The sequence below is a fragment of the Petaurus breviceps genome, unplaced genomic scaffold, assembly GCF_028583685.1.
Source record: "Petaurus breviceps papuanus isolate PSGF00001 unplaced genomic scaffold, PetGlider_PUasm1.0 76, whole genome shotgun sequence".
NCBI classification, from domain to species: Eukaryota; Metazoa; Chordata; class Mammalia; order Diprotodontia; family Petauridae; genus Petaurus; species Petaurus breviceps.
In genome coordinates, this window is record NW_027186473.1 from 2370574 (window position 1) to 2383725 (window position 13152).

Consider the following 13152-nt stretch of genomic DNA (forward strand, 5'->3'; position numbering starts at 1 on the left):
GAGTGAAGGCACAGAATTGTGTGAGTGATCCAAGGCTGAAGGTTGGTAGGGAAATTCCAGCAAAATAATAATGGGACAAGATACTTTAGAGAAAAGGAACTACTTGTGGAAGTTCACAAAGAGAAGAAAAATATTCAAGAGTTTTTGGTTTGGGGGTTTCTTTTTGCCCTTATCTTGATTCCCAAAAAGTCACTGAAGGAGTGAAAGATTATAGAACCTTGCATTGCCTTAGAGAAAGGAAGACTAGATAATATTTTGGCCTGTCACTTAACATAAGCAAGTAGTCAGTTCAGAGCTCTGTGATATATATTGAGCATACAAAGACAAGAACTTACAAAGACAGTCCCTGCCATTAAGGAAACTTATATTCTATATGATACTCGGTAACCATAAGCAAGAATTAGTCACCATATTATTGGGGGAGAGTAACATGTAAACCTTATCCTAGGTTGTTGGTTTTTTGGGAGTTTTTTTTGGAGGGGGAGGGCAGAGAAGTGGGAGACAAGAAGGTGAAAAAAATCCCCTCATACATACATGGTACTTCTTTAATGCTGTAAGACTCACTGAAGCCAGGGTTCCACTAATTGTGGGGATCCAATTATAATTAAGCAAGTGCTTTTTGAGCTCTTACAAATCCTTCTCTTCCCATGGTTTGATTTATTTTGAAGTCTAGTAACATTTCTCTAGGACCAATGTAACCATGCTGATATACATGACAAGTTTGAATTGTTAAAACAAGACAAAACTTATTTTTTTGGAACATTTGTTTCTTCTATAGGCTTTACTGAATTCAATTCAGCAAATTCAGTTCAATTCAGTTAAGGGTTCTTCTGTGTATATGGCACTGTATTAAGAGAATAGTGAAAGAGACAAAGATGAGTAAGATAAGATAGTCCCCTCCCTCAACTATCAAACAGTCAGATAGGGGAGATAAGGCCCTTGGGATAGGTATGAATAAAGGGATATGGAAACCCAAGAAGGGAAAGGTAAGGTGATTAGAGGTTTTTAAGAGTGGATATCACTACTAAATAATCAATTTATGCACAAAGGTGCATTTATCAAATGCCCATTTTGAGGAAGGTACTACTAGGCATTGATACAAGGAAAACATAAAATAATGCTGGCCCTCAAGGAACATCCTGAACCTTGATGGAATAGGTAGGATCTTGTAAGCAGACATGGTAGTGTGGGGGGTATTATATTTAGAGAGGAGGCAATCTCATGGACCAAGGAAAGGAAGCATGAAGATACAGAATGGCTTCTTGTGGGGATGGTATGGCTGGGGTGCTTAAGATGGAACACTGGACAATTACATTGGCAAGTAGGTTGGCATTACAGCATAGAATGCTAGGATTTTGGACTTCATTCTTTAAAAAATAGGGATCTCCCAAAAGGTTAAATTTGTAACATGATCAAAGCAGGTGTTTACAACCTGGGTTCTGTGAATTTTGTTTAAATGTCTGATGACTGAATTTTAATACAACTGGTTTCCCTTGGAATGCTATGCCCTTTATTTTACACATTCAAAAACAGTATTCCAAGAAAGGATCCAGAGGTTTTGTCGCACTACCAAAGGGATCCATAACACAAAACTAAGGTTGAGAACTCTTTTTCTAGCACAGTATGTTAAAATTAGATAATGACTTTTATACCTGAAAGAAATGTTATCTCAATTATATTTTCAGAAGAGATCACCATATAGAACAGAGGTATCAAACATGCAGCCTTCAGGCAACACTCCTGAGGATGCGGGACCAGATGAAAACGTAACTGGGAAATGTCTAACAAAATAAATAAAAATACAATAGAATATAGATAATGTTAATATGTGGTTTTCTAAATCAATATGTAGCCTGCAGGGATCCTTATGTATGGTTTAATGGCTTCAGTTTCTATTTGAGTTTGACACCCGCTAATGTAGACCATAAGACTATTAGGGATTGTATCTCACTTTATCTTCTCTCTAACTCACACAAAGCTCACATTCACAAATTTTAGAACTAATATTAGTTACTCTGCAGGGACACCAGTGCTACTGTGTATAATGGCATTTTTATGTTTAACATTCTTTTAGAAAACTAACATGAAGAACTTTTTGGTTTCTAGCAGAATACAACCACCTTTTAATACATACACATATATGTATATATACTACATATTTACTTTAACATTTATATGACATGTTTATATACAAGGATTAAAAATATACATACACATATATGTATGTGTGTGTAATGATAAAATAACCTCTGAAATGGTCAGACAATTTATGGCATGTATTCACAGAGAAATCTCGTGAGGAAATAATGGGTCAAATGCGCTCATTCCCACTTTACTTGAGTAAAAATTGGGGCAAAAATCATTAAATGTCCTTGAGGTAATAATTAAGTTGCTCTGTAAGCAATAGAGCAAATAAGGGAGTTAGTTATGAGCTGAATGAAGCCTCTTTTGGTACACTGAAGCCAATGCATTATTTTTTCATTTTATCCATTCTTCTTAATGTCAAACAGGAAAAATTGCAAATGAGATCCTTTAATGTATCACAATGCTGACTGACCATCACATCCAATAAACATTTTTTAAAAACCCTGATTCCAACAAATGTATGTTAACAAAATAAACTATGTTGACAATTTACAGAGAAGGAGGGTTAAGAGAGAAAGTGAGGGTGGATTTTGTCCTTTGAAAAAATGAGACAACTGTAAATTCTCTCAAGTAGTGACTAAAACAGACTCAAAGTGTTGTGTCCACAATACCACACTGCCATGCTGACGTTTTCCTTCTCAAATTGGGTCAAGGTAACCATGAAGGATCCGATGGTAATTGTAGTCCCTTTCCCCCTTTTAATAATACCATCATTCTTGCTACTCAACAATTTAGGACTTTTCAAAAAAAAAATTGATCTTTTGTCCTAAATTCGTTATTAAGGAAGATGCTTAAGTAACTGATACAGCAAGTAAGATTAGAACTTGGTTTTGCAAATTGTCATTGTCATACACACACATATGAACACGTGTGTGCATGTACACAGGCATGCACACATCTATCTTCCTTAAAAATTCATCCTAATTATACTGCTAGAGCCCAAACTGCAGAATTTTGTAGTAGAGCCAATGATTACACAGAATGAAGGTGCAGGGCAGTATGGTTCAGGGGAAATAGCACTGGTTAAGGAGTTGGACTTGGTGGCAAACTCAGCTTTCTCTCACTACTTGGGTGATCTTGGACCAATTACATCATTTCTCAGGGGGAGAGGAAAGGTTAGTTTTCTCTTTTCCAAACTGAGAGTTTGGATTAGATGATCTCTGAAGTCTCAGCCCTAAAATTTAATGATTCTGTGGACCAAGAAATGAATTTCCAATCCTTAACAAATGCCCAGTTGACCTAATTAGATAATTTTTCAGCTTGGAGGGCAAGTGACTACTTCAAAAGATAGAAATGCTTTGATTACATTTAAAAACAAATAAGCAAAAGAACAAAAATGAACTTCTAGTTTCAATTAAAGCCAGGCTGGTGGAGTTTTCAGCCTTAATGTGCTATGTACTTCCTCTACCCATCTCATAAAATTAAAAAGAAATGAAAACCTCCACCAAAATCATATGCCAAAAGCAAAGTGGAATGAAACCATATAAAGTATAAAGTTATTATTACATCTAGAGAGATTAAAATCTAATTTAAAAATTTAATTTTTGAGGCAAAACACAATGTTCCTTCAAAAATTAATTTCAAAATTCTTTTTTCTCTACCTATATGATTAGGAACAATTTGGTCTTCAATTATAGCTGTCTTTCTTTTGTTATCAAGTCAAAATAATTAAAAGCATAATTTTAAAAAAGATCGCACAAAGAAACATGGAATTTGGTTCCAATATTTTAAATGAATATTTTTAATGTGAGAATTTTAGTACAATACATGCCATAAAGATCTAAATCAGCCAAATACTTAATAGGTCTCTAAGGTACCACCAATTGACTATGTAGTTAAGGGATGTCTTGAGGTTGGAATGACCAAACTGAACCCTGGGTGGCTCTCTAAAGTCCTTTTCAGTTCTAAAATTCTGAGACTATGAGCCTTCTTGTACCCCGTGACACTATTTCATATCAAAAAGAGGAATTAGAAAGCAGTTTCCTATTTTTATTAGTTGAAATAAGAGATAAAGATGATAAGGAGGTTTCTTTATTCATAAGTCAGGTTTACTGCTAGACCCTTAGTGTGCCTACTTCATCCTATGAAAACATTTAATTCAGTAAAGTGATCATGTGTATTCAATGTTTGCCCTATTTGAAGTTATAATTTTTATAAAATATAATAAATGGTTCCATCCCAATAGAAATCTGCAGTGTGAATTTGAATAAGGTGGTTACTTCATGGGATTCATTATTTGCATTAACTGGGACCTAGCTGTATCAAGCATACATTTTAAGAGATCTTCAAGTTGTATGTGTAAAGATGACTCGTCACCACCATCTGCTGGTCAATATGCTGAACGTTTATTTTAGGGAAAAGGAAGAAGGGACTCATAAAACTGTTTTAGCTATAAATTTTCATTCCTCAAAATATCTGAAGCTGAAAAATCATCTCCACTAACTTTGATCCTTTCATAAATTATTTTCACTTAAGTTCTTCCAGGATTTCCTACAATATTCTTCAAGTGGAATCAAGAATTTGATAAGCATTCTTTTTAAGGTAAATGTTAAACTTTCATTAATTTTATATTTGCATATAGATAGTTAAAACAGATACAATGATATGCCCATTCTTGGGTCAAAGTTCTATTCAGATGATTTACTGTGGTACAAGTTTGACCTTGGGATCTTCAAATGCTACATCAGGGGAACACAAGCTCGTATGCAGATCTTACCGAATTAGAAAAGTTTGTTGACAAACTACTGTCGATTATTAAAGGACAAGCCTACCTAAGGATGACGAGTCGCTAATGATGAATGTTTTGGTCACAGCAACTCACAAAGAATTATCTCCCTGTGAAGTCATAGAAGGAGGGAATACTAACAACAATGTGGAGCTGGGGATTGATTCTGAAGGACAATTTGGAAATATGCCGTTAAAGTCACTAAATGGTGCATGCGCCCTTTCACTCAGAAATATACTACTAGGATTATAGCTCAAAGAGATCAAAGAATGAGGAAAAAAAAAACTATATATGGGGCAAAATCAAGATGTGGAGTGGAAACAGGACCTCCGTGGGGCTCCAGCTTCCACCTTCCCCAACTCATGTAAAAGGGGACTCTGAACAAACTCTGGAGCTACAGAGCCCACAAAATGACACAGAGAAGCTAACCTCCCGCTGAGGACAGCCCAGCAGGCTGGCAGGAATCGGCCAGCCCAGAGCTCTGGGAGCCAAGCCCAAGCCACCGGGAGCTGGAAGGTAAGGGACTCCAGATCACCAGCAGCTGTCGCCATTTCCAGATTTATCAACACATAGATGCCAAGGACAAAGTGAGAGGTCAGTGCAGCCTGGACTTTGGGACCAATAGTTGGAAGTGTGTGGGTGCACTGGCACAGCTGGCGCCACGTGGCAGCTTCAGTTGCTGGCCTGCAGAGTGTAGGCGGACCAAGCACCAGTCTGAGGAGTAATCACTCTTGCTTTAACCTGCTTGGATCTGGATTGCAGTCTTGGGTGGAGGTCCTGGGGTGTGTGACCAGCTTGTCAGAGTATGTGGAGGCCTCAGACAGGGCACCCAACTAATACCTCCGGCAGCTGAGAAAACCCCAGCATTTGGGACGAAAGCTCCCCTGTCTGGTGGCACAGTCCTACTGTGGCAAAAAGCCCAGGGGTCAAGTGACTGAGGGGCAACGTGACCAGGCAAAGGAAACAAAGCAAACAGAAGATTCCAACATTATACTCCGATTTTGGGGACAAAAAAGAGCACAGCATGGAACAGGAGGAAGACAGTGAAGTCAGAACTACTACACGAAAAGCTTCAAAGGAAAATATGAGCTGTTACAGGTCATAGAGGACCTTAAAACGCAGATAAGAGAAGTAGAGGAAAAATTGGGAAGGGAAATGAGAACAATGCAAGAAAATTATGATATGAGAGTCAACAGCGTGACTGAGGAAAATCACACCTTAAAAAACAGACTAACTGAAATGGCAAAAGAGGATCAAAAAGGCAACGAGGACAGGAATGCCTTGAAAAGCCAAATTTGCCAGATGGAAAAAGAATCTCAAAAGCTCACTGAGGAGAATCATTCCCTCAGATTTAGAATGGACCAAAGGGAAGCTAGTGCCGTTAAGAGAAATCAAGATGATGTTAAACAGATCCTAACAAATGAAAGAATAGAAGGAAATGTGAAATATCTCATAGGAAAAAACCCACTGACCTGGAAAATAGATCCAAGAGAGATAATTTAAAAATTATTGGACTACCTGAAAGCCATGATCAAAGAAAGAACCTAGAAATCATCCTCCAAGAAATTCTCAAGGAAAATTGCCCTGATGTTTTAGAACCAGAAGGCAAAATAGAAGTTGAAAGAATGCATTGATCACCTCCTAAAAAAGATCCCAAAAAGAAAACTCCTAGAAATAGTACAGCCAGGTTCCAGAATTCCCAGATCAAGGAGAGAATATTATGAGCATCCAGGAAGAAACAATTTGAATATTGTGGAAACACAATCAGGATAACCCAGGATCTGGCAGCTTCTACACTGAGGGATCGAAGGTCTTGGAATATGATATTCCAGAGGCCAAAGGAGCTGGGATTAAAACCAAGAATCACCTATCCAGCAAAACTGAGTATCATGTTTCAGGGGAAAATATGGTCATTCAGTGGAATAGAGGACTTTCAAACATCCTTGATGAAAAAACCAGAGTTGAATAGAAAATTTAACATTCAGATACAAGAAGCAAGAGAAGCATGAGAAGGTAAACAGGGAAAAGAAATCAGAAGCCACTTATCAAATTTGAAATATTAACATTCCTACATGGAAAAACGATAATTGTAACTGATAAAACTTTTCTCAGTATGAAAACAGTTGAAGGGAATAGAAATATATATATATATATATATATATTTGGCTATATCAAAGGGTATATGGGCATATGAATACATATATGAATGTGTGTATATATGTTCACAGGTATACATAGATAGAGGGCACAGGTCCAATTTAATAGGAAGGGATGATACTTAGAAGGTGAAACTAAGAAGTGAGAGAGGAATATAAGGAGAGGAGACGGAGAGAGACAGAATGGGGTAAACTATCTCATACAGAAGAGGCAAGGGAAAATGATTACAATGGAGGGGAAGAATAGGAAGGCAAAAGGGAATGGGTCAGCCTTGTTCTCATTGAATTTGGCTCAGAGAGGGAATGAAATACACACTAAATAGGTTATCTCACCCTACAGGAGAGTAGGGGGGAAGGGGATGAGAGGGGGGGGTGATGGAAGGGAGGGCAGGCTGTGGGGGAGGAAAGCTGGAAGCACCCACTTTTGAAAATGGACGGGATCAAAGTAGAGAATAGAACAAGTGGGAGGGAAATAGAATGTCTTTTACAATATATCTACTATGTTAATGTTTTGCATTAGCTACACATGTACAACCTATACTGAACTGCTTATCTTCCTAGTAAGGGTGGGTGAAAAGGGAGAAAAGGAATGAATCTGGAATTAAAAGTTTTAAAATCAAATGTTTAAAATTATATACATATATATATACACTATTATTAATACTATTTTACATGTAATTGGGAAATAAGATAAGGGAATAAGATTGGGACATAAGGCACTGGGGCATAGAGATCCACCATGCCCTACTGGAAAAGTTGAAGGGGATATGGGAGAAGATATGGGAGAGAGCAGATTGGAGGAGGGGATATCCAGTGGGATCGCTATTTTGGAGTGGTGGGTAGGGGAAAAACGGAGAGAAAATTTGTAACTCAAAATCTGGCGGAAATGAATGATGTAAATCAGAAGTTAATAAAGCATTTGAAAAATGAAAAAAAATCCTAGATATCTACACAAATAGATTTACAGCAGTTTGTTTCATAATCTCAAACTAAGAAACTAAGGAGGTTCCCCACCTAATGGTGGGGCTAAACATATTATTTGAATGTCATAGATTATTACTGCATCATAAGAAGTAATTAAATGGAATTTTAGGGAACATTGGGAAAAATTTCTATGAAAAGATACAAAGAGAATGAGGAGAAATAAGGGATCAGTTTAACCACTAACAATATTATACAGAAAAACAACTTTGAAAACTTCAGAACCTTCATCAATGCAATGATGAACTATGAGTCCAGAGAACTAATGATGAAGCATGTCACCTACTTCCTGCCAGAGAGGTGACAGAACTAAAATTCAAAAGGAGACACAGATTTCTAGGCATGGCCAATGTGGGAATTTGTCTTTCTAGACCAGTGGTGTCAAAATCAAATAGAAACTAGGGGTCGCTAAACCATAATCGGGATGCATGTAGGCCACAGTACTGATGCTGTTTTCATCGATCAGTTGTTTTTCAGGAATCTCTGACTCTCTTTGATTCCAATTGGGGTTTTCTTGTAAAAAATACTGGGCAGGTTTTCCCTTTCCTTCTCCAACTCATTTTACAGATGAGGAAACTGAGGCAAAGAGGGTTAAATGATTTGCCCAGGGTCACAGCTAGTAAATATCTGCAACTGGATTTGAACTCAGTCCTGGAACTCTATCGATAGCTCTGTACCGCCTAGCTGCTCTTAGAAAACCACATAGTAATATTAACCATGCTTTGCTGTATTTTTATTTTATTTTTTTAGCATTTCCCAATTATAGTTTAATGTGGCCATTGCATGTTTGACACCTCTGATCTAGACCACATATGTTTGTTATCAGAGTTTTCTTTTCTTTTTTAATTGAGGGGGCCAGTGGGAGGGAGTGATAATGTCTATAAGAATAAAAAAATACCAATATCATAAAAATCACTGAACCTTAAAATACTGAATTAATAACAGCACTGTATTTCCTCGCTGCTGGGAAAGTGTTCTGCGTTGTTTGGATTGCAGATAAATTTAACAGGATGAACAGATCACCATTTCAAAAGTACTTATATTGCTTTTAACTTTCATAATGAGGGAAATTTCAAAAACATTAGTAAAGATTATTGGAAAAAAGATATAAAAGGTGATAGTATTACAGTAAATTTAGCTATGGGATATCTATAGAGTAACATAGAAAATCCATTGCGTTTCAGTAACTGGATTAGCATTCAATCAACTAAATTTTATATGTCTACACCACACACATATACACACATGCACATATATGTATGTGTATCATGGTATACAAAATATGCAGTGAGGATTTTTTATGTCTGGGCTGGACCTATCATTTAATTGATATAGGGGGCTCCCAGTGAGAAACTCTTACCATTGCAGATGGGCACCTTCTCTACAATCTGCAATCTTTCAGAGTTGTCTGGGACCACCAAGAAGCAGCTAAGTGGATAGAGATCCAGTTTAGGAATCAGGAAGACCTGAGTTACAATCTGGCCTCAGACACTTATTAGCTGTGTGACCCTGGGCAAGTCACTTAACCTTTGTTTGCCCTGGTTTCCTCATTTGTAAAATGGGGGTGATAGTACCTCATGTGTGTAACAAGGGAATCCCAGGTAAGGATCAAATGAGATTCTGCTTGCAAAGTGTTTAGTACAGTGCTTGACACATAGCAAGCATTATAAAATTGTCAGCTCAGGGATGGCTAGGTGGTGCAGTGAATAGAGCACCGGCCCTGGAGTCAGGAGGACCTGAGTTCAAATCCAGCCTCAGGCACTCAACACAAAGAACTAGCCATGTGACCTTGGGCAAGTCACTTAACCCCAACTGCCCTCCAAAAAAAAAAGAAAAGGAAAAAAAAATAAAAATGTCAGCTGTCAATATTAAGTGGCTTTCCTGAGGTCATACTGGTATGCATATGTCAGAGGCAAGATATGAACCCATTTATTTTTGACTGAGGCCAACTCTCTATCCACTACACCACAAAGGAAAATCTATCAGACACTCTTTTTCTGGAGTAGATAAGATACAGAGCTTACCTAGTTCCAAATATAAGGAATATTATTGAAAGGTTTAGGGAGGGTGGGAAAAAGGAAGAAAACAATGCCTAGATCAAGGGTTTTAATGTGAAGAACTCTTGGTTTGAACTGAACATGGAAAAAATATCTATAGAAAGCCAACTGTGATAGAGGTGCCACATACATGGCCATGAGGTAACAAAAGAAGAGAGTGAAATTTGGGAAGACTGAATACTACCATGACTGATAGGGTTGGCCTTGGCAGATTTTACAGAACAGGTTACTTTCTCAATGTGGGGGTGGGGGTGGGGGGTAGGATTGTTTAGTCAAGTGAAAGAAGGAAAGCATGCCCGGCAAAGAAAATGTACTCATAATTATTCATAGGTAAAAAACAGGTGGAGTGTGAGAGGTACACTGGAGGATGATTGACTTCAAGTGGATGGAACTCAAACTTTGATATAATTGTAGATGAGAACAGTTGGGTAATAGAAAAGCCAGTTGACAGAGGACCTGAATATTGGGAATTTGTAAAGTCACTGCCATGTTATAAGAAGTAAAATAAAATCACCTACATTGCATTTAATGCGATTTCCTCTTAATGTTTTATATGAGGGTTGATTGGTTGGAGTGGCAGAGAAAGGATGGAGGAAAGGAGGCTACAATGAAAGCAGTGTAGAATCTAGGAGGATGGCCATTTAGTAAATAGATGAGGACTGTGGAAAGGTATTAAATGACCTAACATTTCGATTCAAAATGGCTTTCAGATACACACACACACACATCAGGCAAGAAATTAATTTTCTTCCTAGATTTGTGAAGACTCTACCTATCATAAACAAAAATGGTCTAGTACCCCAAGAAAGTTGTGATCTTTGCTCCAGTATTCCCCTAGAAGGAAAAGATGGAAATTTCCTGATACAAAAGGTAAAATGATCTACCACATACCTTTTCAATTAACTCATAACTCTCCTCCAGTTTGAGCAACCTGTTTTGTATGGCACTTGAAGCTCGCTCATATACAGAACGCCATTCCTGAAAGTCACTTTCTGAAATCTCAGCCACAGCAAAACACAAAGTCCTTAACCCTGAAAAAAATCAGTACAGAACACTGCTCAAAAGCTGGTTTTCTTAGGAATTACGATATTTTAATTTAGCTACTAGTTATAAAAGCTGGATTTATTTTGAGAATATAAATTTAAATGACTTAGATGTAAATATTTTTTATGGAATAATATTTTTAAAGTCCTTTAAGAAAAGAGATTTCACATCTATACTTGATCACCAATCTTAATATGTAATTAACAACTTTCATCAGAAAGATTCTATATATTAATCTCAATCCCTGCTGCTGTATCACAATTCTACTTTTTTTTGTTCTCTCTCATTAGAAATGGTTAACATTTGTTAACCATCCTTTGTTTGCTGAACCTTATCATAGTGACTGAAATGATAAATTGTTATTAGCTATTGTCATTTCACATTAGATAATTCCAGGTCTTTTAGTCTTTCCTAGGAAAGACAGGGAGTTTGGTATTGTGGACTATGCCTGGGAATTGAAATGAAAAGACTAAGTTTTGTCACAAACTAGCTTGGGTAAGTCATTCAAATTATCCGAGCCTCAGTTTCCTCATTTGTTAAAAGGCAATAGCAATATTTGCTTTGGAATATTTTTAGAATAGTTGTATTAAATGAGAAATTTTATGTGAATTTGCTTTATAGACTACTAAGCTGTTTTGGTACTTTGAATTTTGCTGGTTTGCATAATTGCTGTAAGGACCTCAGTAACCTTTCAACTCCGCCAAACAAAAGAGTTGGAGGAAACAAAATCCCCAGAGTCACCAGGCCAGGTCAAATCTTGCCTGGGGTACTGGGCTAGAGCCCCATTTCCCATTGGGGAGGCTGAATAATAATTAACTTGACAATTCCTCAGGTGTGCCCTCAGGAATTAGCACCAATCCCCGAACCATGACCTTACTAAGTCTAGGTTCCATGCTTTGCACCCCACACCCCACCATATATCTGGTCCTGATCAACCCAGTCCTGGTAAAACCTACCATGATTTCCTGGTTTTGGGAATTCCTTTCCCCTGGGCATCCTCAGTGGACCTGACTTGCTTCCATCCTCCCTACTGCCCTTCATATTGTAATTATGTCCTTTTAGTAATGATGGTTTGCTTTACTCCTTCTCTTTTGCTGTGTTCTACCTTGGAGTGCTCTGTTTCCCCACCATGTCAATTTTCTTCTACATCTATCACTATCAACAGTGGACAGGGGATAGGACTGATGGTAGCCACCCCTACTTCCCAAGTTATCGCTCAGGGAACAGAGAATGCAAGGGCTGGGACTAGGAACCCTGAGCCCCAACAACTGAATCTCCCTTCCTTCTCCCCAATACCAGAGCTGTGATAAGGGACCTGTCCTGAGCCACATGCTCTTCAGCAAACAATATGGCAAATGAAGGAGACTGCTACTATCTCTGTGCTAATTCTGCATTAAGATACTCATTCCATCACTGGAGAATGTTATAATTGTTTCCTCACAAATTTTCCTTAAATCTGATATCTTTTAATTAAGGTTAATATTTTCAAAAGTAAATATTACACATGTTGTTGGTTTATGACAAAGTAAGTACCTAGTCCTTTTCCCCACCCCTGCCAAAAAAAGAGAAGGAAAAGCAAATTGCTGATAAATTGTGGTTTAAGTCAAGTAAATGCAAACACTGAGTTGGTTATAATTGTGCTTTGGCCGCATTATATTATCAACGATAATCAAGTCTTATTTTTAGGAATCTGACAATTTCACTAAAAATAACTCAATCATTAAAAATTAGCAAAATTATTACCCTGCATTTAAAAATGACACTTTATCACTTACCTTCTGTAGCAAACTGCTCTAAATGTTTTAAAGTAATTTCCTTATATTTTGAACTTTCAGCCAGACGATCATAAATTACAGTGTCCTGCAATATAAAGCAGGAAAAAATTATCATTTACTTAATCAAGTGTGCTAGTCCTAGTTGATCTGGTATTAGTAAAAGCAATAACTAGCAAAATAGTACTCAAAATACACACATTTATGAGAATTCACTTTAAATGCCTAAGTATTTTCCTTTCTCCTAAAGATAAAAGAATTTTAGGAACATT

General features: G+C 37.3%; 1 protein-coding gene across 4 annotated transcripts in view; it reads right to left on the minus strand.

Annotated features, from left to right (window-relative positions):
• The window catches only part of ATP8A1 (ATPase phospholipid transporting 8A1), a 285893-nt gene that overhangs the window by 133672 nt on the left and 139069 nt on the right, over positions 1–13152 (minus strand). For all 4 annotated transcript variants that reach the window (XM_069105159.1, XM_069105161.1, XM_069105160.1 and 1 more), the window contains 2 exons: positions 12884–12968; positions 10956–11095 (listed from right to left, as the gene is read on the minus strand). In XM_069105159.1, the coding sequence (XP_068961260.1) occupies positions 10956–11095; positions 12884–12968 (225 nt within the window). The remainder of the gene's footprint in view (positions 1–10955; positions 11096–12883; positions 12969–13152) is intronic.